The sequence below is a fragment of the Myxocyprinus asiaticus genome, chromosome 35 (genome assembly GCF_019703515.2).
Source record: "Myxocyprinus asiaticus isolate MX2 ecotype Aquarium Trade chromosome 35, UBuf_Myxa_2, whole genome shotgun sequence".
NCBI classification, from domain to species: domain Eukaryota; kingdom Metazoa; phylum Chordata; class Actinopteri; order Cypriniformes; family Catostomidae; genus Myxocyprinus; species Myxocyprinus asiaticus.
Window position 1 is genome coordinate 38,823,243 of NC_059378.1, and position 22,919 is coordinate 38,846,161.

Here is a 22,919-nt window from a genome sequence, read left to right on the forward strand (position 1 = left end):
AGTAAATGAGGCCTCTGGGCTTGTTCGGCCTGCTATGCGGCATGTTGTATTGTGTCACGGCTCTTGACACTCTGAAGCATGTCGGATCATGGCATCAGCTTTCAGTACACTTTGCACATGTGCTTGTGTGTGCATCACAGATTCAAGACACTTTTCAAATCATCAGGGCAGATGAGGATGATCAGACGGAATCTGCATCATTCTTCATCATTCTACGTTTTTACAGATTTTTGGGCAATTTTATGAACGACTGGGGCCACGCCCACATTTAAACAGTCATTTTCAGTTTCCTTACATTATCGTTTCCGGAGCATGTGGAAACGCTCAGTTTTCGGTGGAGGAAAACTGTATTCTAGTGTGAATGAGAGGCATAAACATAGTAAAATTTAATGTGTTTTCAAACGAATACCTATTTGTAGATTCTGTCTGGGCCTGCAGATACACTTACTGAGTACTTCATTAGGAACACCTGTGTACCTACTTATTCATGTGATTATCTAATCAGCCAATCGTGTGGCAGCAGTGCATTGCATAAAATCATGCAGATACAGGTCAGGAGCTTCAGTTAATGTTCACATCAACCATCAGAACGGGGAGAAAATGTGATCTCAGTGATTTAGACCGTGGCCAGGTGCCAGATGGGCTAGTTTGAGTATTTCTGTAACTGCTGATCTCCTGGAGTTTTCATGCACAACAGTCTCTAGAGTTTACTCAGAATGGTGCCAAAAACAAAAAACATCCAGTGAGTAGCAGTTCTGCGGATGGAAATGCCTTGTTGATGAGAGAGGTCAATGGAGAATAATAGCATCTCAGAATGCACAACATGTCGAACCTTGAGGCAGATGGGCAACAACAGCAGAAGAACACGTTGGGCACTTTATTATGGCCATCATGTTCCTGATAAAGTTTTAAGTGTAAGTAAACAGTATGCTAAAGGCTTAGTTCACACAAAAATGAAAATCACACAGTATTTTTAACTTATTTATTAGTTAAAAATGTATTTTCTTTTGGAGTTCTTGAACTTCTTGCGTGGTGCATTTGTGTCTATGAGCACAGACGCACAAGTTTGTATGACCTTTCTTTATGTATATCAGCTCCTTTTACGATCACAAAGCCTCTCGCTCTGCTTGACGACTTCTGTATCATCCAGGGTTACGCACGGATGATGGATTTGGCGACTGAGGCTGAACAAGTGTGGCATGTGAGCCTCCCATTGTCCACTCACCCCAACCCATCTCTGCTGAACTGGAGATAAAAAAGTAATGGATGCAGAAGATATCCATGGGTTCAGAAATTGCCCAACACTATTTAAGAGGCCTCCCTCTAACCAATTTAGATTGGTTTACATTGAACTCTTTTATTCAACTTCAGTCTAAAAGTTGGATATTTAGGTTGTAACTAATAGACTGGATTGACAGTTCTGTTGTCAACTGGATGCCTATGATGTCATTTGCCGCTTTTCCATTATAGGACCAGTGCGAGCTAGGGCTATCAACTGGCCAGCCAGGACCAGTAGCCTTGGATTTCGAGCCGTGAGACCAAAATCGATCTGCATTCCCACCATGGTGCCAATAGCCCCACAGTGTTGACCTGGAACCCGCCTTTAAAACGGCACCCTATTTTTATTTTTCCCAAACCTCTAAAGTTGTGCGCTGGATACACAATCTGGCAAGTTTGGCGAAACTCCAACTTTGACATTGACCCCGCCTCGCTCTTCAATTAGCCTTGTTTGGCCCAAGGGTAATTGGTCGGCCAAAGGCCATTGGCTGTTGTCTTCAAGAAAGCCCCAAGGTAGAACGATGAAGCTCCGGAAGTGACAGTGGGAACGCAACTGGCCCTGGCATGCACTAGCTCGCCCTCATTTGGCCCGATAGTAGAAATGCGGCTATTGGCTCTTACACATCTGTGTTTTTATTTATCTTGCTAACAGACTAACAGCAGACAGGTTCCAAAATAGGGGTGGGCGATATACCAGTTAAAAAGATATAATGGTAGAAATGTCATCTGGTAGAAATTGAGTATTGTTTTTGTTGCGGTATGGTTTCAAAATTTGCATTATTTTTTCATTAAAAGGTGCCTTTTTCTCACAGTCTTGGATGAGAATGCTTTCTCTCACGCGGAAAGGCTTTGCAGGTTTTGTGACCTGTCAAAAATGACCGGCCCACTAAGATTGTTTATAAATCTCTAATATTAGGGGGGCCTGGGTAGCTCAGTGAGTATTGACACTGACTACCACCCCTGGAGTCACGAGTTCGAATCCAGGGCGTGCTGAGTGTCTCCAGTCAGGTCTCGTAAGCAACCAAATTGGCCCCGTTGCTAGGGAGGGTAGTCACATGTGGTAACCTCATCGTGGTCACTATAATGTGTGGTTCTTGCTCTCGGTGGGGCGCGTGGTGAGTTGTGCGTGGATGCCGCGGAGAATAGCGTGGGCCTCCACACTTGCTACGTCTCCGCATAACACGCTCAACAAGCCACATGATAAGATGCGCGGATTGATGGTCTCAGACGTGGAGGCAATTGAGATTCATCCTCCGCCACCCGGATTGAGGTGAGTTACTATGCCACAGCGAGGACTTGGAGCGCATTGGGAATTGGGCATTCCAAATTGGGGAGAAAAGGGGAGAAAAAAAAAGTTAATGAATAAATAAATCTCTCATATTGCGTACTGTATATTATTAAAAGATATTGCATTAACTTCTTTTTTTAGTATTTATGACAGGTTTTGTGTTCCTTTTTTGAACGTATTTAAAAAATAGATATATGTTTTTAATTATTTAACTGAGATCAGACCAGGCTAGTGGGGGGCACTCCCATATATATGTTATGTTATCACTACAGTTAGATTCAGAGTTGGTAAAACCGTAAAAAAGATGAGATAGCTGTGTGTTATATATCGTTGGAAAGGTGTCAATTTGTAGAATGCAATGAGCAAATTTGTTTCACTCAGAGGACAAACTGCAGTGAGTTTTAGTGTATGAAATTCCCACAGACACACACACAAATATAATAAACAGGAGTGTCTTTTTGTTATGTTTTGTCTTATTACTTCCTGAAACAAACATATAACATAAACAATGACATATCGCAACTTACAGCAGACTATCCCGATTCAAATGAGCCCAAACAAAATATGATAAGCACATTAAAATATTCCTCAAGGAGTGTACATGGAAAGATGATGCACAAAAGGGCGCTCAACACATATTGCTCATCTAAAGGATTGAGATGCTCCTGAACACTTCTTATTTCCATTCATTTCCAATGGCCGGTCATTTTTGACTGGGAACACAAGTGTAACAAAGCAAAATAAAACAAAAAGTGGAAAGACAATTGTCTTTTTTGTGTGTTTTCAGATACCATATGTGAACAAACTCAATGAATTGTATGCCTATTGGATTAAGTAAAAAAAAAAAAAAATCGTAAGGAAAAAAACTGGTCCGCGTCTAAATGACCGGAACACAACATAAGGGTTAAGCTGCATTCTCCGTGGTCTACTAAAGAAAACATTGAGACTTGGTGAAACTGTCGCGACTTGTGAGTCTTCTAACAAGCTAAATTTAACCATTGCCAAGGGACAAAAATCTATTGTTTTAATTAATTAAATTAAATAAAAAATAACAACATTCATGGCCAGTAAGATATGTTTATTGCTGGTAAATTATCTCTGTTGAACCACCATTGACACGTGTGGGCAAATATTTATTTTAAACCATGACAGCAGGTCTTCATAAGATATGCTTCCTTATTTTATTACTACCACATGCTCAACATCCAATTTTGTGCTGACTTATAGTTACGACTAAATTACGTTTGATCTGCCAATATTATTTCCAGGTCCAGCTCCCCTGTCTGCACTGATTTTCATAGCGCAGCTAATTGGTTGCTGACGTGTGCATACCATGCTTATACTGACATAATTGGGCAATTATGCCACAATTTCATGATGAGTGAAATCTTCACCACTTACTGAAGGGTTAAGAGAACTGCCATGATTTGGAGGTAATAGTTCAGTTAACATATTCCCTTGTGTGCAGGAAGGTGAACGGCTGACAGGTCGGCAGGCAGGTGAGCTATAACGATTTTGCGGTTGTACTGTAATGTACTCCAGCCTCCCCTGGCTTTGATACACATTCAGAAGAATCAAGTTGCATAATGAATATTTTATACATGCCTGCACTGCATGCATGAAAGATCCTGCCGTGCACTGGGCTAAATTGTGTTTGTTATGCCTGCACCGGCACTCTTGCTTTTATTCTCTTGTTTATAGTCAATAGCGTGCAGTCAGAGTGGACACCTAATAATGTACAAACCACTATGGTGGCAGCAGCTGCAAGCTGTGCAAATATACATCCCGTTTCTCTCCCAAACTCATGCTATCTCTCTCAATTTCTATTTATACAGTATACACCGATGAGCCAAAACATTATGACCACTCACAGGTAAAGTAAATAACGTTGATCAACTCCTAACAAAGCCACATATCAAGGTCTTGGTAGATTAGCTGGTAAGTGAAAAATCAGTTCTCGTGGTCAATGTGTTGAATGCAGGAGAAATGGGCAGAAGTAAAGACCTGAGCAACATTGACAAGGGCCTAGAACTGGACCTTGGAGCAGTGGAAGAAGGTTGCCTGGTCCAATGAGTCTCGTTTTCTTTTATATCACGTGTACAGCTGTGTATGTATGCGCCGTTTACCTAGGGTAGTGATGGCACCAGGATGCACTGTGGGATGACGACAAGCCGGTAGAGGGAGTGTGATGCTCTGGGAAATGTTCTGCTGTGAAACCCTGGGTCCAGCCATTCATGTGGACATCAGTTTGACACATGCTACCTACCTAAACATTGTTGCAGACCAGGTACACCCCTTCATGGCAATGGTATTACCTGATGGCAGTGGCCACTTTCAGTAGGATAATGCGCCCTGCCACAGTGCACACATTGTTCGGGAATGGTTTGAGGAACATGATGATGGGTTCAAGGTGTTGCCCTGGTGTCCAAATTCCCCAGATCTCAATCTGATTGAGCATCTGTGGGATGTGCTGGTCCAACAAGTCCTATCCACGGTGGCTCCACCTCGCAACTTACAGGACTTGAAGGATCTGCTGCTAATGTCTTGGTGCCAGATACCACAGGATAACTTCAGGGGACTTGTAGATTCCATGCCTCTACAGGTCGGTGCTGTAATTACCTCCTTGGACCACTGTCGGTAGGTACTCACCACTGCTAACCGGGAGCATCCCACAAGCCTTGCCGTTTCAGAGATGCTCTGACCCAGTCATCTGGCCATAACAATTTGGCCCTTGTCAAAGTCGCTCAGGTCTTTACTCCTGCCCATTTCTCCTCCATTCAACAGTTAAAGATGGATCGAAGTGAACAGAAAGGTGAGAGAGGGTAGTCTTCGCCCTATTATACACTCCAACAAAATCCGTTTTTGATTTGTTTTTGTTTTGGCTTGTTTTCCAATATAAATATATAAAACTCCTTTAAAACAACATACATTTACTTTAGCAGCTATACTGCAGAAGAAAAAAAAAATGTTATCTGAGAAAGTTGAATATAATATTAAAAATACAAATATTTTAAAATATCTAAAAATCCTTGCATTCACCTGAGAAGCAGCATATAAGATATTTAGACTTTTAGAGAAGAGATCTTGAATATAAGTATATTTTGTCTTTACTGCACTCGCAGAAGTATAACCAAGTGAAGAAAAATACACTTATATTTAAATTATGTTCTCTTAAAGCAAGTCTAAATATCTTATATGTTGCTGCTCAAGTAAATGTATCTTGTTTGAATTTTCTACTGAATTAAACAAGTATTTCTTCTCTTTAATTCAGTGAATGTCATTTAGAGGTATTTTTAAAAGATGATTTGTCCTCTTTATTGTTAGCAAATACGTTTGATACAACCTTTTAAGTTGGGGCACAAGCTGAATAATCAGTTAAGAGCAAATGATTAATCATAGCAATAATCACCCGAATAGCCAAATAATCGTTCTGATAATTGTTAGATTAGTCAATTATGAAAATAATCGTTAGTTGCAGCCCTAGTTGGAAGTGTGGAACCTTTGTAATGTGTCCACCCGGAGTCATTACACTGACGCACACTTCACAACACACACAACAGCGCTTCCGTGTCTGTCAGTGATACAATTTTGGAGAAAGGAGCTCTTAACGCTATTTGATGAACAAAACAAGCTCAGATGGGAATTGTGATAGAAATCAAGTATCTTTCAGCCTATGTAAGGCACGTTTTAATTAACACAGAAGCACACCAAATCTTAACGGTCACCAAAACGCAGAACGAGACATTTTTGTCTACAGGTGCTTTTCATGTGGAGTTCAAAGCGACGCTTGACACTGGTGTTGATGCCCTGACATGAATCATGAACGTGGCTTCACGAATGCTGTAACAAAGTGGATAGCCACAGTCTGCCGGCTGATTAATATTGTGGAGGATGAGAGTTTAAGAGATTTAATGCCCAATGCAATGAATATGCAACCAGTGGGGAGACTAGTTATTTTAATTAGTCAAACTCCTAATTAGACTTTGGGAAACATTTAATGTTACTCGATTTGGTGCTATTTTAGTGCATTTCTATCTTTATATTGTGGAAGGCTTTGTTTGGAAAATGTTAATAAAGCATTATATTGCTACATATTGTTTTGTTTTCTTTCCTAAAAGGGAGATAAGTGCCTTTTTTACAAGAAAAGTATTTATGTTGTGAAATTTCAGCATTTCAAAATCTGCGAGTAATCGCGATTAACTAAAATTTTTTTTTTTAAAAATGCAATTAATCACTATTACAAATTTCAATCGACTGATTTATTGTATATGCTATAATAATAGCAGCAGTTCTCTGTTGATTTGACATAATATTATACCTGGGTCGTATTATTTAATCTCATGTTTTGTTCATATTTGATATATGAGTTTTAACAGAAGAATTAATATAAGTGCTCTTTTAAAATTATAAGCTTCACATTTCTGCCTTGAAATCCTCCAAGAATTGGCCCCAGTCACTTTTCCATTGTAAGTGCCTCACTGTAACCTCAATTTTTTTTTCTTCTTTTTTTAAAGAAAAGTAGGGATGAGTCAAAATTATTTTTTTGTGGTAATCAACATTATGCCACAAATACTGTTGATTGAACTTAACTTTTATTGAACCCGGAATATTCCTGTAATAATTATTTTATTGATTTTGTAGTTTTTGAAATGATTGCATTATGTATTTATTATGCAAATATTTAAACATTTACTTAATGATTTAACTGATTGATTTGGCTCTCCATATTGTGTTAGTGTTTTCATTATTTATAATATTTAGTGCTGTCAGTCGATTAAAATGTTTAATCATGATTAAGCGCATACGTTTTTGTAGTTAATTGTGATTAATCGCAGATTTTAAAAGTGCCGAAGATACATGTAACATATATTTATTTTGCCTATTTATTTTGCATTTCTAATTATCCTTGATTATATAGTTAGTTGGATTTTATTATTTGTTGCAGTTAGCATTATTTATACCTCCTGTCCATGATCAGAACAGACTTTCTAGTCGAGAACCACTGCTCTATAATACTCTGGTACCAAGACATGGCACTTGCCCCTCTTTCAATTTAAGTTCATGGGATTTATTTTTCACCGTTTTTCACCCGCCAAAGGAAAAATGTACTCATTTTGAAGTATGATCCATTGCACAGCTGTGCAGAACAAGTTTTATACCGAAGCATATTTGGGGTTAGTGGTTTGTTAAAATTCCTAACCTTAAGTATGAGCAATAGTAATAGTGATGCTTGCCTTCAAATAAATAATAAACAATAAACTACTAAACAATAAATACAATGAAATAAAATAGTGCAGAGTAACCCCCCGTGCTCTCTCCATTTCAGCTGGCTGTTTGCCCCTCCCCACCTCTCGTACTCATTCACTTACGCTCTGCCTCTTTGTGTCTTGTGCATTGTGCACTCATAAGTTTAATCTCTGCTAAGGAGGAGGAGCGCCAGTATATGTTAGGAATTTAACTTGCTGACAGATACAGTGCTCACCAAAGGGAGACATGAGAATACATCTTCTCCTCTGATGCATTCATTTGTTTAATGTCTGTTTGGTCATTTCCGTACATTGCCACTGCCAAGCGATATACATGTAGCGCTGAACTGAGATTACAAGGAAACTGTGAAATGTGGTGTAAGAACCGTGTTTGTAATCAGGGTTGAGGGCTCAAACAGAACCTGGAAAAAGAAATTAGGGCAAAGAACCTGCTTTTCTGTGGACGTTTTTCTTTTTGGAAGTGAGAAAATCTAGTAAAATCTCTTGCATGTTGCATGGGAGCCATGCAGCTGGTTTTAGGCAGCAGGCAACGTGAGAATCGAGCTGTGAACTTCATGTGCCGAAAGCAATAAGATGGGATTTGTGGGCTTTATCAGGTTTTACCAGTCTAGTTAAGTGAGTCATGCTTCAGTTGTGTTCTCCTGCTGCCGGAACATCCCTCCTGATATTCAACTCCTCTTACTGAGGTCTCCAACTAAACCAAACGGGAGTCAAGGTGAGCACTTCGCACGGGGACTTTTCAGGATGTGCTTCTAACCAGCTCTCCAGAGGATCTGCCTTTCACAGCTTTTCCTTTTGCCTTCATTTTGGCTGACTTTTGTACTCTTTAGTTGAATCTTCTTCTTTGTGACAACCGTGCATCCCCAGAGACAGGATGCAGGTGTCATTTGTGTGCACGGACCACCGATCCATGAGCCGCAGCACAGATGACAGGCTCAATCGGCAAAACGCCAACAGCCCGAACACAGGCACCCGGAGCAAGTTCAAAGCCGTGGCCATGGTGGCCCGGAGCCTTGGGCAGCTGTCCATCCAGAGTGTGCCCTCTTCAAGTGACCAGAGCATGAGAACTGGCATGAAATATAGGTAGGAAAAGAAGCACTATATTTTGTGGCTATAAATCCTACAGTGTTCATAGAAGACCAAGTTACAGCCAAATGTCATTTTGCGTGTGCTAGGGTTGCATAATATTTTTGCAATAACTAATCATGGAAAGTGTCAGTTACAGAATTCCATTTAGGTCTATTTCTGTTGCATCATTTTTTTTTTTTTTTTTTTTTTTTTTTTTCTAGCATTTAAGCATTTTAACCAGAAAGTCTGTTTCACGTCTGTGTATAAATTTGAATAACAATGTTGTTAACATGCTTATTAGACTAATGTTTTCATGTGCTAATGTCTAAAATAGCTATAAAGTAGTTCAGCAACACATATCTCAACATGTTTTGGATGTGTAGCCTACATAAAGTTTATGGCATACAGATGCCCCAACAAAATAAGTATTTTAATACCTACATTTTCATTCTATCAATCGAAATTAATCTCAATTACATAATCAATGGAAGTAATCAACAATTATCTTAATCGTGTAGACCTAGCTTGTACTCATTTTGCATAAAGTACCGAATGCTTAAATTTGGTTAAATTGTTTTTATTTAAACAAGATAAATAAATAAAAATATAGGGAAATATTCACAACTGTGTGATAACAAATGGCTTCATATGATCACTATCCTTAAATAAAAGATGCATGATCAGTCATATTATCAAAATCAATGCCAAAATGTCACAATTTCTGCCAGGGTATGCAAACTTTTGAGCACAACTGTGTGTGTGTGTGTGTGTGTGTGTGTGTGTGTGTGTGTGTGTGTGTGTGTGTGTGTGTGTGTGTGTGTATATATATATATATATATATATATATATATATATATATATATATTAATCATTACATTTCTAAATGAATCAATAAATGTCCCCTGTACTTCATTTTAACTCTACAGTAGTTTGCGTCCATTTTTATTGTAGCATTTTCTTTAGGTTGATTTTACATTTAAGCATGAGCTTCGTACCTTTTCATTTTCAGGGTTACGGGTTACGATTAGACGGTAGGCATCACTTTTCCAAAGATAATTTTCATTGGGACCATTTTAGCTGTTCTAAAGACTAAAATGAAAATGGACAAAAAACTAGTGCTAAAACAAGGGAAATTTATTGATTAATTTAGTGATTTAAAGGAATATTCTGGGTTCAATAGACGTTAAGCTCAATCGACGGCATGTGTGGCATAATATTGATTACCACAAACATTTATTTTTGACTTGCCCCTTCTTCTTTTTTTTTTTTTTTTTTTTTTTTTTTAAAGCCAAAATCTGGGTTCCAGTAAGGCACTTGCAATGGAAGTTAATGGGGCCAATCTGTAAACGTTAAAATACTGACTTTTACCAAGGTATAGCCACAAGATGTCAACAATATGCATGTAACATGATTTTAATGTGATAATCACTTACTAACCTTTTCTGTGTAAAGTTATATCTAATTGTACAATGATGTAATGTCAGCAAACCCTAAAATAACTGTAAAAATAAAAACAACTTTAATTTTTCTGTTAAAACTCATGTATTATTTGATCTTTATTGTAAGTGCTCTTATAAAATTATAAGCTTCACATTTCTGCCTTTTAAATCCTCCAAGAACTGGCCCCATTCACTTTCATTGTAAGTGCCTCACTGTAACCTCAATTGTTTTGTTTTTTTTGTTTTTTTTAAAGAAAAGGAGGGACGAGTCAATTTTTTTATTTTTTAATTTTTTTCAACATTATGCCACAAATACTGTCGATTGAACTTAACTTTTATTGAACACGGAATATTCCTGTAATAATTATTTTGTTTATTGATTTTGTAGTTTTTGAAATGATTGCATTATGTATTTATTATGTAAATATTTAAACGAGTAATTTGGCTCTCCATATTGTGTTAGTGTTTTCATTATGTATAATAGTTAGTGCTGTCAGTCGATTAAAATGTTTTATCATGATTAATCGCATAATTGTTTGTAGTTAATTGCGATTAATCGCAGATTTTAAAAGTGCTGAAATTTGACACTAAATATACTTATTTTCTTGTCAAAATGGATTTATTTCCATCTTAGAAAAGAAAAGAAAACAATATGTAGCAATATGATGCTTTATTAACATTTTCCAAACAAAGCCTTCCACAATATAAAGATAGAAATGCACTAAAATAGCACTAATTCAAGTAGCATTAAACGTTTCCCAAAGACTAAGTGAAAGTTTGACTAATTGAAAGAACTAGTCCCCACATAGGGTGCATGTATTGCAATGGGAATTAAATCTCTTAAACTCTCCACAATATGATTCTTTTATTTACTGAGATAACAACCTCTGCTGCTCTATCATAGGAGAGAGCGTAACGGTCAACTTGCGAGTTATGACAGTACCGCCCATAGAATGAGTGTGGGACCACCGGATTATGCTATTTTATGCTAAGCTTGTTGGCTCATCTTGGTAGAAGGGCTCTGGCATTGTTATGTGCGTCAGTGTAATGACTCCGGACGGACACGTTATAAAGGTTCCACCCTCCACACCAGTGATTATGTTGTATTAACGGTAAATGCGTTAATCGCGATTAAGACAAATTAACACGTTTAACTTTTTTAATTAATCGCATACGTTAATAATTCTGACAGCACTAATAATAGTATATCATATATTTGATGCCACTTTTAAATTTCCATTAAGAGCATTATTCTGTGTTCTGTTAAATTCAAGCGAATTCAAATTAAACGTCACATTTTCTGCATTCATTAGAAACAAACTCGCAAGTATTTGTTTATTTACATAATGGCTGGCTAAAAACATTGGCAGATAGCTTTCAGCTGTCATATTTGCAAATAAATCCTAATAACAGCTCTTAATGGTGATGTGCGATCTTTTCTCCCCATTTGAAATCAGGATTGCAGCAAAGTGGTTTTGTTGTCAGGCTCCAATTTATGTCAAGCTTAATATCCTTGTGCAGGTGCGAGAGAGCTTGTCGACAAGTTAGCAAGACCTAGTTAATTTCTTTCATTTATGCATTCATTGTATTCAAGCATTAACGTTTCTTAACTGTTCCAATGCTTCATCCTTAGGTGAAAAGGAACTTCTTTTGTGGAGCTTCTTTATATTGTTCAAAATTCTGTGAGGCAAGCAGGATTTGAGTACCAGCAACTTCTGCCATCTTGAGATGTAGGTCATCGAGTGATCTGAGCCCTCTGTGCCAATATTCAAATATCCTTCTGGCTCCAAAGCCCTCCATATTGAATGCAGGGTCAACATCTGATGGGATGTGTGTCTGTGTGGACAAACTAGAACATCGCTTTGAGTAGATCTTCTCCAATGATGTCCGGAGAGGGTGCGTCGAGCCCAAAGGCTACGAAAGCCTGTGCCACACTGTCACTGAGCTCTTTTATTCATATGCTCACACGGAAAGTACATTTATATATGTATAGGGTCTGTGGGCAGTGTCTTTGAGTTCCTGTTTGTGTGTGTTTGGGAACAGTGCCCATTCGCCCAGAGGAAGAACGCGCACAGGACGCACTGCTCTCTTGTCAGTGTGAGTTTCGGTGATGTGCCACGCTAAGTCCCTAGAGCTGTTGGTAGTAGAAGTGGGCCATTGCACTCAAGGTTCAAGACTCTGATCAGAGATTTAATCACAGGAAGTTGCATGACTAGCCACTTTTATTTAGGGATGGGTCACGATGGTCGTCTAATTATCTAGTCGTCCAAGAACTCACTAGTCAATTAGTGAGGTCTATATGGATGTTATTTCAACTTTAAGCAATTTCATGTCACAGGATTTTATTTTTATTAAAACGGACAGATTTCAATTTTTATCTCTTTGTTATATGAACGTCTCTTTGAGACCTCTCAAAAATGGTAGATCTTTAATCCCCTTTAAAGCACTGCCGCTATAGCCTTGAGCTTTAGAATTCAAACGGTCGTTGCATTCTTGCATTGATTTTGGAGTGTGCTGCATGAGAGCTACATTTTTAAGAATTAAAATTAGAAAATTATAACCGACTTTTAAAAACGCTCATTACTCTTCATTTCGTTACTCACCGTCCAGCTGTTTTCGAATGGCAAAACATGTCTTACGTAAATGCTTCCTAAGAAACGTATCTGATCGGGGTCAGGTGAACCCCAAACCAGTCGTTAAAGCAGCAAACTGTTTTTAAAAGTACTTAGTTTTGAACATCTCTAGTTTTAATGTGCAGAAATGTAGCACAAAACAAGCTCCTGAACTACAAGAAAAGGATGTTGGGCCAAATTCCTGGGCACGGTGAATTACTGAGTGTGTTTTTCAGTATGATTACCATTTACTCCGGATTCTCTAAGGGATAAAAAATCTTCCAGTCCTGTTTTCCAGGATTCACACTGGCACACTGGTGCATTAGTCTCACCTAGTGTAATTTTCTTTAGTGAGTTTCAGTCAAAATTTTATTTTGGCCAGATGAATTAAAGCAGACAAGGCCATTGTCAAGAGAGAGGGATGGAGGGGGGCTTTCAATTAACCAGCGTCCTTCACCAGCCAAGCTTATGCAGAATTACTATGGTCTTTCCCCACAGTCGATTAGAAAAAGGCATTGTATTGGCAGGTATAGAATTGGGAATGCTGCCGTATTGTAGTTTAAAGCTTGACATCACTGACTTTTCTTATCTTTTTTTCCGTGAGATGCTTCAATTTATCTGTGCGGACAGTTAAATGGCTCCAGTGAGGAATTCATTAATAATTTTGGTAAAACGGCTTATGATTTTGTTAAGGAGATCCTATTATGCCAGCTCTAGGGAACGTGCAGCACAATGGGCAGCAATCTTAAACCTCTTTATTTAGATGTTTTGTCCTCTGTTCTACCAAATACATTTGCAACTCAATTTAATTCTGTAATGTGACAATTTATTAAGTGACAAGAATATAAAAAAAAAAAAAAAAACATATAGGGTGGGGCTTGATTTTATTCATTTGAAATTGATTGGTTGGAAAGAGTGTTCATTTTTACACAGTTTTTTTTATTTATAATAGTCATAGTTTTGGCCTTTTGATGAAAAACTGTCCAGAAAATGTACAGGACATATTTAAACCCTGATCAATACAAAAACAAATTTCAATGTCACATTATTTTTTTAGGACACCTGAGCACATTTTACCTCCCAATTCTCATCACCCTAACATGTCCGGAGATTTTACATTTACTTTTCCCACTATTTTCAGTTATGCTTCTCATTATTGTAACCAGGGTTGAGAGTAGGGCTGGGCAATTTGGCCAAAAATATTATCACAATGTTTTTTTTTTTTTTTTCATATCGTTTGATATCTATATTGATCATGATATACATTTCATACCATTAATGGGGAGGAAATTCATTGCACATGTTTGTAAGACCTCAAGAATGAATGTAAACTTCAGAGGGTAAGCTACCTTTAAAGTATACTCAGTTTAGGATTTAATCCTACATAAGTTGGGTGACCTTCAGTTGACGTTTGAATCCACTGAAAGACTTTCTCGTGACGCTCCACAATCCTGCTCAGTAGGTGGCGGTAATGCACCGTAAGCTGGATGGCCAAACATCACAAGAAGAAAAACTTTTTACTAAACAATACATAAATAAACAGCAATGGTGTTGAAGTTGAAGTTGCTGTTGTGTTCAGTCGATATCTGTATTGCATTGTCATTGCTGTCTTGTTCGGTACACAGTGATATCATATTAGTTGGCTAGCTAGCTAGCGGCTACCAAGCCTCATTACCGGTTTCCATGACAGCAAGACTGATTTAGCAAGTTGTGTGTATAACTTTGTTGAACTGCTTGTGTTTTTAGCAAGATGTACCTGATCTGATCATCTAGATGCAGAACATAGGCTAAATATTGAAAATTACTCCAAAGTTTATCATTGATATCGGGGAAAAAACGTTTTCTGATAAATATAGATATCGTTTCATCACCGAGCCCTAGTTAGGAGGATTACTTTTAAAATGTATTCCACTACAGATTACAGAATACTTGTAAAATGTAATTTGCAATGTATTCTGTTAGATTACTCAAGGTCAGTAATGAAATCTAAATACTTCGGATTACTACTTCAGCTCTGGTAGATTTTTTTCACTTGTTTTGACTATAAAAAATTCTGCCAGTACAGTAAGACAAAATACACACCCTTACTATCTTACTAGAGAAAAAAATTATGATCTAACATGGATTTTATTTATAAAAGAAAATATGATCGTGCCTGGTACAAGGTGAATGTAAAATGGCTAGAAATAGCATTTTAGCTTAGCATAAAGCTAAATGTTCACATGACAATTTACACAAGATTTATTTATTTTTCTGCTGCTCCAAACTTACTTCTCTGTCTGCTCGTATGAATGTAACACATCATAAGAAAGTGTTTCACCGCTGTTCAAATGCACTGTGGATCGCATCATTTATATGTATAAATGTTTTCCATCTGAAAGGACTAAATATTAAATGAAACAAATGACAATAAAATGCAAAGTAATCCCTTACTTCAGTAATCAAAATACTTTTTGAATGTAACTGTATTCTAATTACCAATGATTTAAATTGTAACTGTAGTGGAATACAGTTACTTATATTTTGTATTTTAAATACGTAATCCTGTTACATGTATTCCGTTACTCCCCAACTCTGGCTGTAACAGTCCTTTTTTTACTCAGTTACAGTAAAACATATGCCATTGTACTGTGATCTTTTGTCATTAAAATCTGCAAAAATAAAAGGCTGTGTTGAGAGAATACTATGATGATGTACAAATACTTTACGATTACAAAATGTTTGTTTTTTTTCATGCTGCGGAAAATAAAATAAGGGGTGAAATGTGTGTAACTGTCATGAAAATAAATCTCAATGGTCCTAAAAATAGGCTTAATTATAATTTATATAATATATGCAAATATATAATTTCTTATGTTTCTTTTGATTTTGGTGTAAATCACACATTTAAGGGTGCTATAAGTGATTTCAGCCGTTTTACTTCCACGAGACTGAGACATTGAATTAGCCACGCCCACTCTTCTTTCCAAAACACTCTAAATATACCAAATGAGCTTTACTGAGAGCGTCATCGTGCAGAAACGGTTGTTTAAAACAACAGCAGCAAAATAGCGCCCTCAACTGACAACTGTTATGAACAACATGGCTTAAAAATGGCAGTAAGCCTATATTTCATCATGTCATTAACTTCACTAAATTTTACTCTGACTACAATGAAATACAGTTTTATTTTAGTTGACATTAATATGCAAAATGATAAAAACTTGTCAAACTGTAACAGACAAAAACTTTAACAAAATATTCAAACATTTTGAACAATGTATAAAAATGTAAACAAACATAAAACATATTTAAAAAATAAATAAATAAAAATAAACTTCATGAGAAAACTCTCCTAAATTCCTGAGCTCCTGAAATAATAATACACACATAATTAATATACTAAAGTATTAGCCACTTTTGAAGTTGCTGTGTTGTGAATTCTTCATGCTTAAGAAACTTCAATGTAGCACATTTTGTTACGGAAATGGCATATTCACAACACTGACTATGACTTGTGCATTAATTAGTTTAAGTTCTTTCGCTAATTGCCTGTGCAAAAAATAATGTAAGCTGTAATATTATGTTCATTTTGTGGATATAGCTAATTATTGTTTTTCTCACCATATTTTAATCAATTGTATGTTTTCCTTAAAATTGTTTCATTATCGTTATGATGCATCTTTTTTTATCTCCTGTTAATCATTGTTGAATTAAAAAATATCTTCGTAAGTTAACATTTCTGTCAGTAGTTTCGAGATTAACACTGGTTAGAAAAAGTGGCCGTTCCAGAATTTGCAGTTATTTGTGGAGGAATTCTCCCCTTCTGAAACTCCGCCAGCACCCACTGGTTGAAACTGAAGCGGCCTTGGTGATTTCAATCGAAAAAGAATGTCATTTCAGAGGTGGAGCAAGTTATTACATTTTGATTAAAGTGCACTGATTTATTTTGCACAATAAGACCTGTGTATTAAGAAAGTAGGGTTAATTTTGATGCATACTAACACACATGATGTTTCTTCCTCTACAAAACATGATATTCAACTCTGATTATGTAGAGACGGTCAGTGTCTGTTTTGTTATTCGAGTATTTCACAATGCATCTGAATCTGAAACACCATTTCCCCTGTACATCAGCATTCTTATGAAAAGATGTAGAGGCTCCATGGTCATTTGTCTCAGTGTATAATTTAAAAGCAGAGATTTGAAGCCTGATACTGTTGGCTGTTCTGAAAGCCCAATTTAAGCTTCACGTTTGCAGTTCAATCACTCTGGCTCCATTTGCCCTGTCAACAAAAGACAAATGGTCGCTACATAAATTCTGGAACTTTATTATATTTTCACTTGATTTGTCATTTTAAGTCATTCAGTATCAGGCCATGCTCACTATAAGTTATCATTTTGCAGACCATGCTTTAATAGATTGTAAAAATACCAGATTTATAGAAAAATGTTAGCATTAGTGTAATTAAAATTGATTCAAATGGACTGTGTGCAGGTTGTGTATTGATTTCAAAGATAAGTGTCATTAATATGTTATTAATATTGATGATTTTTTTTTTTTGGCTTGCACAATTTAACATACTATATATTCTGTTAAATAATGTTTTAAAAAATAAACAAGATTTTAATAGAACCAAGCTTTTTGCCTGGAAACATCAGTACTCTGATGTTTTGCTAAAGTTTTATCCCATTAAGTGTTTCCAGTATTCAGAAATGTGTTGGATAACTTTGTATCTGGGATAGAAATTGCACCTTAATTGGAATCTTGTGTGGAATCCAAGTGTTGATAGAGATAATACAATACAGTAAGCGTTAAAGGGTATGTGTGTTTATTGCACTCCTGGATCTCACTATAACTGATACCACCTTCAACACAGACTCACTCCTACATGAAATAATGCTTGATGAATGTTTGTTTGGAGCAAACACCAGCCTTTGCTTTTACAAAGCTGGCACAATGCCACAATAAACGTCTCACATGTACATTTCTATTTAAGGCTTGAGGAGTATGCTTGTGTAATCCCTCACTCTGATAACGAATGTTTTTTTCTCTCTTCTGGATGGAGAACTGACAGTGGATGGCTGCATGTTCTCTTCTCTGTGCGGTGCTGATAGCTTTTAATTAAGGCTTGCATGTTTGTTTTTTAAGAATTTCTACATTCTCACTGGCGGCAGAATGCGATTGTCGATTGTTGTTTTCTTTTTCTAGGAATAGATTTAATAATCCTGGCTCGGCTTGGCCAGAAATAGACACTTTCATTAATTTCCTTACTAATTTGTATCTTGTTGTTGGTGTGGACTGTGTGAGTTTGTCCAGAAATTGTTGGAGCCCTTTAGTTTACTTGTACCTTTAAGGCCGAAACATACTTGACGCAAATACATGAATGCAGATGCTTCTAATTACGCATGCTCGATTTTGTGCATTGTTACATTCCGAAATGTGTCAGGCTATAATTCCTAACAACGCAAGTTTGCGCTGCAGTCTCGGTGTTGCCACAAGGGGCGCTACAGTGGACGTTAGTTTGAACTGTCCGCTTCTTTGTTGAGTTTTCTCTTTCAAGCCAACTACTGTCATGGCAGAGCAACAGTTTGAAGATAATATTGCTCAGTATATTTAAAGGCAATATAAAGTCAATATATTTATAGCAGTTTACCTAAATAATAACACATCCAGTTTAATGGCAGAGACTTTTGAAGGCAACTCTATCACCCCCTAGAATACTGAGGTTTGTTACCGGCACAGTAACAGAAAAATGCATGTTGACCACATGTTGGCAATGCGTTGGCCAAGCGGTTGTATCTTCGTACGCATATTTGCGTAAAGATTGTTTCTGGCCTTAGTTTAGTTTACTTTTGACAAATAATACTCCCATTCAGAGACTGTGTGGTCAAGTGTGTGCACAATGTCCATTCTGTATTTATATGTACTGCCAAGGTGTTGCTATGCAGTTTTAAGGTGTTTAAAGTGTTTTTAGCACATTGATGTGCATTTATGAGCAGGGAGAATTAATGCACAGGCTAACGTATGCTTTAGCTTAGGGGCACACGGTGATCATGAGGGTGTAGGGCTTTACTGGTTGTTTAGATCAGTTTTACTATCAGAAATAATTAATAATTATTTCTGTAGTTATTAATCAATATTTAAATTAATTAATTGGATCTAACTCATTAAAACCTCATATGGGACTCCAGTAAATGTAGTGTGCTACGTTTAGGAGCAAGTTTGGTTATTAGCAATAATTAATAATTATCAAAGATAATTATTAATTATTAAAATCAATAGAACATTGATGAGAATCAATGTTAGCTTTTTTTTAATCCTTTAAATCAACAGTTATCAAAGATAATCATTAATTGTAAACTTCGATGAAACATTAATTAAAATTAACACTAGCTTATTGATCATTCAAATTCAATCAAGGATAATTATCAATTATCAAAAATCAATAGAATATTAATAAGGATTAACATTGACGGGGCACCACCCTGGAATAAGGGACTAATAACCGAATATTAAAACAGTCTCAATATTAGATTGTTTTCTTAGGAAAATCGACATCCGAAGAATATCGATTTTCGGGGAAAAAAAACAATGAATGAAGGTTTGAATCCGAGCACTGACATCCCTTCAGCATGACACAGGCGTATGCAAAACAAACCAAAACACTTCTCTTTGTAATATAAACAAAGTTTATTTATGCAGTAATATCAATTAATAATTAATACAATGCAGTCAATAAACTTCTGACTTACAAACTAAACAGTGATATGATTAGATATGGAAATAAAATAATCCTATAACACATAAGGTGTGTGTGTGTGTGTGTGTGTGTGTGTCAGTGTGGTTAGTGAGAGAGAGAGAGAGAGAGATTATTTAGTGACAGCCCGAAAGCTGATTTCGCGATAGCTGGAGATAAAGCAGCCGTGTTCATCACTCAGAGACGCGGTTTTACGAGCGGGGCTCGTAAAAGTCCTGCGTTATTTGACTCTTTAATGGATGAACTCAGTTTCTGTCTCACCCACAATGGTGAAAATGCACAACAGTCCAATTTGGTTGGACCACAATACAGCAAAACAAATTTGTGATAATTAATACCCTGAGTATTAATAATGAGCAGACATGGCGGTCCGTAAACTATACAAGCAAAAACCTTGAAACACAAGAATAACACGCTATAATATTCTATCTCTGCCCAGACGTAACCTCTTACTTGAATCGCATGAGGACACAGGTAGAATGTGTTTTCCTCCGTCCTTTAACTTTGACCCGGTTCCTTGAGGCTCGTGTGATGATGGGAGGCCGTTTCCTCGCGCTGTCGGCGGGCGGTACAGCTGTTGATTCTTGGCGGGCTGGCGGAGAACTCAGAAATGTCGACTTGATTGAAGATGGAAGAGAAATCTTTAATCTCTTCACTTCTGTAGGCCAACGGATGAAGATGCGAATTGCTCGGCGGTCTCCTTCGGATCCGTTAGAGTGTTCGGTTGAACACAGAGTAATCTCAACTCGTCCAGCGAGATGGAGATTGTATGGCTACAGTTTCAAGTCGGACATTACTTCCTTAAGCCACGAGGTTGCACCGGAGAGCAGCAAAAAGCTACGTCCGTATTCGGTGAACTAAGTCGCTGGAAGCAACTCTGGAAGCATTTCAGAATTATTTGAAGTCCTGATGATGTCATGTTTGAGGGACGTTCTGTGGTGTGCCTCATCCAATAGGAGTTGAGAGCTCGATCCTTTAGAGGGCAAGGCTTCATGGATCTGTAGTCTGTTTTGCACTCCCTTTGTTTGATTTTGGCGCGATTTTTATCAGTAAAATTTACGACTTAGAAGGTGGGGGCTTGAGTTATGTTTTTATGACTGTTAGGCCTGCCTTTGTCTTCTATCTGAACACATGAGGCCCAACAAGGGCCTTCAAATCTTTCACGGCTGCTGAACTATCCAGCCGTTGGCCTGGGGAAGACAACCAACCAGAGCTAATGGCTGCTCTTGCACCTAGCAGTAGTATCATATCAGAAATTGATTAGCCATCGCATACGTCGTCAACTTCCCCATCAACTAGCCAACAACCATGTCAGGTCTGTAGAACTTGCTTTCAGATTTGATGAGCAACAGCGGCATTGACTGAATTGAGGCAGCAGCACCCACGGACACGCACAATATTATGTTAATACAATTGTATTAATTGATTTAGGTGCAATTAATGTTTGCCAACTGTTATTTTATTTATCTTGTTTGATCGGTTGCTGATAATTTCCAGTGGTCCTGAAATGTGTGCATTTGGTAGGATTTGCTCTCTCTTTTCTTCACATTTGGTGAAAACTATGTGAAAACAAGATCCACAAGTGTGTTGAGGTGTATAAGGAGCATTTTATTTTAAGAACACAGAGAGTTACATAAAATTTGATTGAATGTGGAATAATAAAATTTGTTTAACTCGCTCGCAGCAAAACTCTCGCAATAACACTTCTGTTGTTTCACATCACATTGTGGTCTTAAGGACCTGACATCTGTCTCTACAGCTTTAGCTTGGAAATGACAAACAGCAACATCATTTGTGATGTCAAAAGAAATGTGCTTTATTGTGTAAGGAGTGCATAAAAAATAACAAAGAACCATTAGTAATTGATATTGAAGACAAAGCAAAATAATTCCATGCTGAAATTAATGCAGTGAACTAAGGATGCACCTATATTAAATTTATAACGATACCGATATTTTTCTGGATCAGATGACATCATTTTAAATTATTTAGTACGTTGTCCAGCATCATGGAATGCTAAACCAATCGTATTAGGATTCAGATTGCTGCAACCAAAGGTGGAAGTCATCCAAATATGGGCAGAGAGGATAATTTTGTCTTCAGATCACTGCTTTACTTAGAAATGCTTAAAAAATTACAAAGAGGTACAAAAGTTCCAACAATAAATAATTTCCATCGAACAATGGACCTGTTAATGAACACATGACAGGCCAAAATGTTAAAGAGAGCCACAGTGAAAGATACGTACAAGAAAAAAATTATAAAAAAAAATGACAATATGATAACTGATAGATGATTGATATGAAAAAAAAAAAAGGTTTACTAATGAATTGTAAATGAACCATTGGTTTTTCATATCTGCGTTTTCATGGTTATTACTGAAATGCCAATGGTTTTAATTTGGTTAATAATTGGCCTACAAACATCGGCAGCCAATACATCAGTGCATCCCCACAATGAACATATATTCTATTATAAACATTTCTGGAAACTTCCAAGTTTAGGGGCCTGTGTAGACCTTAATCCGGCCTTTTTTTCTTAGGGTATTCTGGGTAGTTGCTTACTGGCCCAAGTCAAAAGATCCCACCCCCAAGTCTCTATGATATTCTAGTCCCTTGATAAGGCTCGGGTCCCTCCTTCATTGCAAGTCTATGGGATTATTTCACCCATTGTATCGTCTGCCAGGTGAAAATCTTAAGACTGATCACTTCCAAAAGTAATAGCATTCACAGCATTCACCAATTCTATAGCATTCAATAGTATTTATAACATTTTGTGTCTTCTTCGCAATCATACGGGACGGATTTAAATCTAAGGCTATGTGATGTGAGTTTCCAGATTTTAATACTGATAAGCCTTGGTAATAGTTGAGCTCTAATTCAGATTGTGTGTATGGAGGTTGTGGATAAATGGGTGCTGTTGGTTAGATGTGGTTTTGAGATTGAACTTCTCCTTTACGAGAGCTAAAGCACTTTTCAGGCAGAGATACTGCTTTTAGAACAGGGTGTAGGAGGCATGCTCACAGTCTGAATTGCTCTTACATAAACACAAATTTCAGAGGACAAGTCCACACGAGGCAGCCATCACAGCACTGAATGAAAGAAGTGTGTGCGTGTAATTTAACACATCCCTCACTGAAGGTTTTTTAAATGAGAAGGTTCATGGTTCCTTGAGCTTTCCATGACCACTTTCACCTCAATCATTTTGAGCCTTGAACATTTTGACTC

General features: G+C 37.2%; 1 protein-coding gene across 4 annotated transcripts in view; it reads left to right on the forward strand.

Moving 5' to 3' along the window:
- Positions 1–22,919, forward strand: part of LOC127426035 (voltage-gated potassium channel subunit beta-2) — a 181,352-nt gene that overhangs the window by 109,056 nt on the left and 49,377 nt on the right. Inside the window, exon 1 of one of the 4 annotated variants that reach the window (XM_051672497.1) lies at positions 8,708–8,916. The exons of the other annotated variants lie outside the window; for them this stretch is intronic. Within the exon in view, the coding sequence (XP_051528457.1) occupies positions 8,708–8,916 (209 nt within the window). Of the gene's footprint in view, positions 1–8,707; positions 8,917–22,919 lie in introns of those variants that run through there. 4 annotated transcript variants of the gene reach the window in all.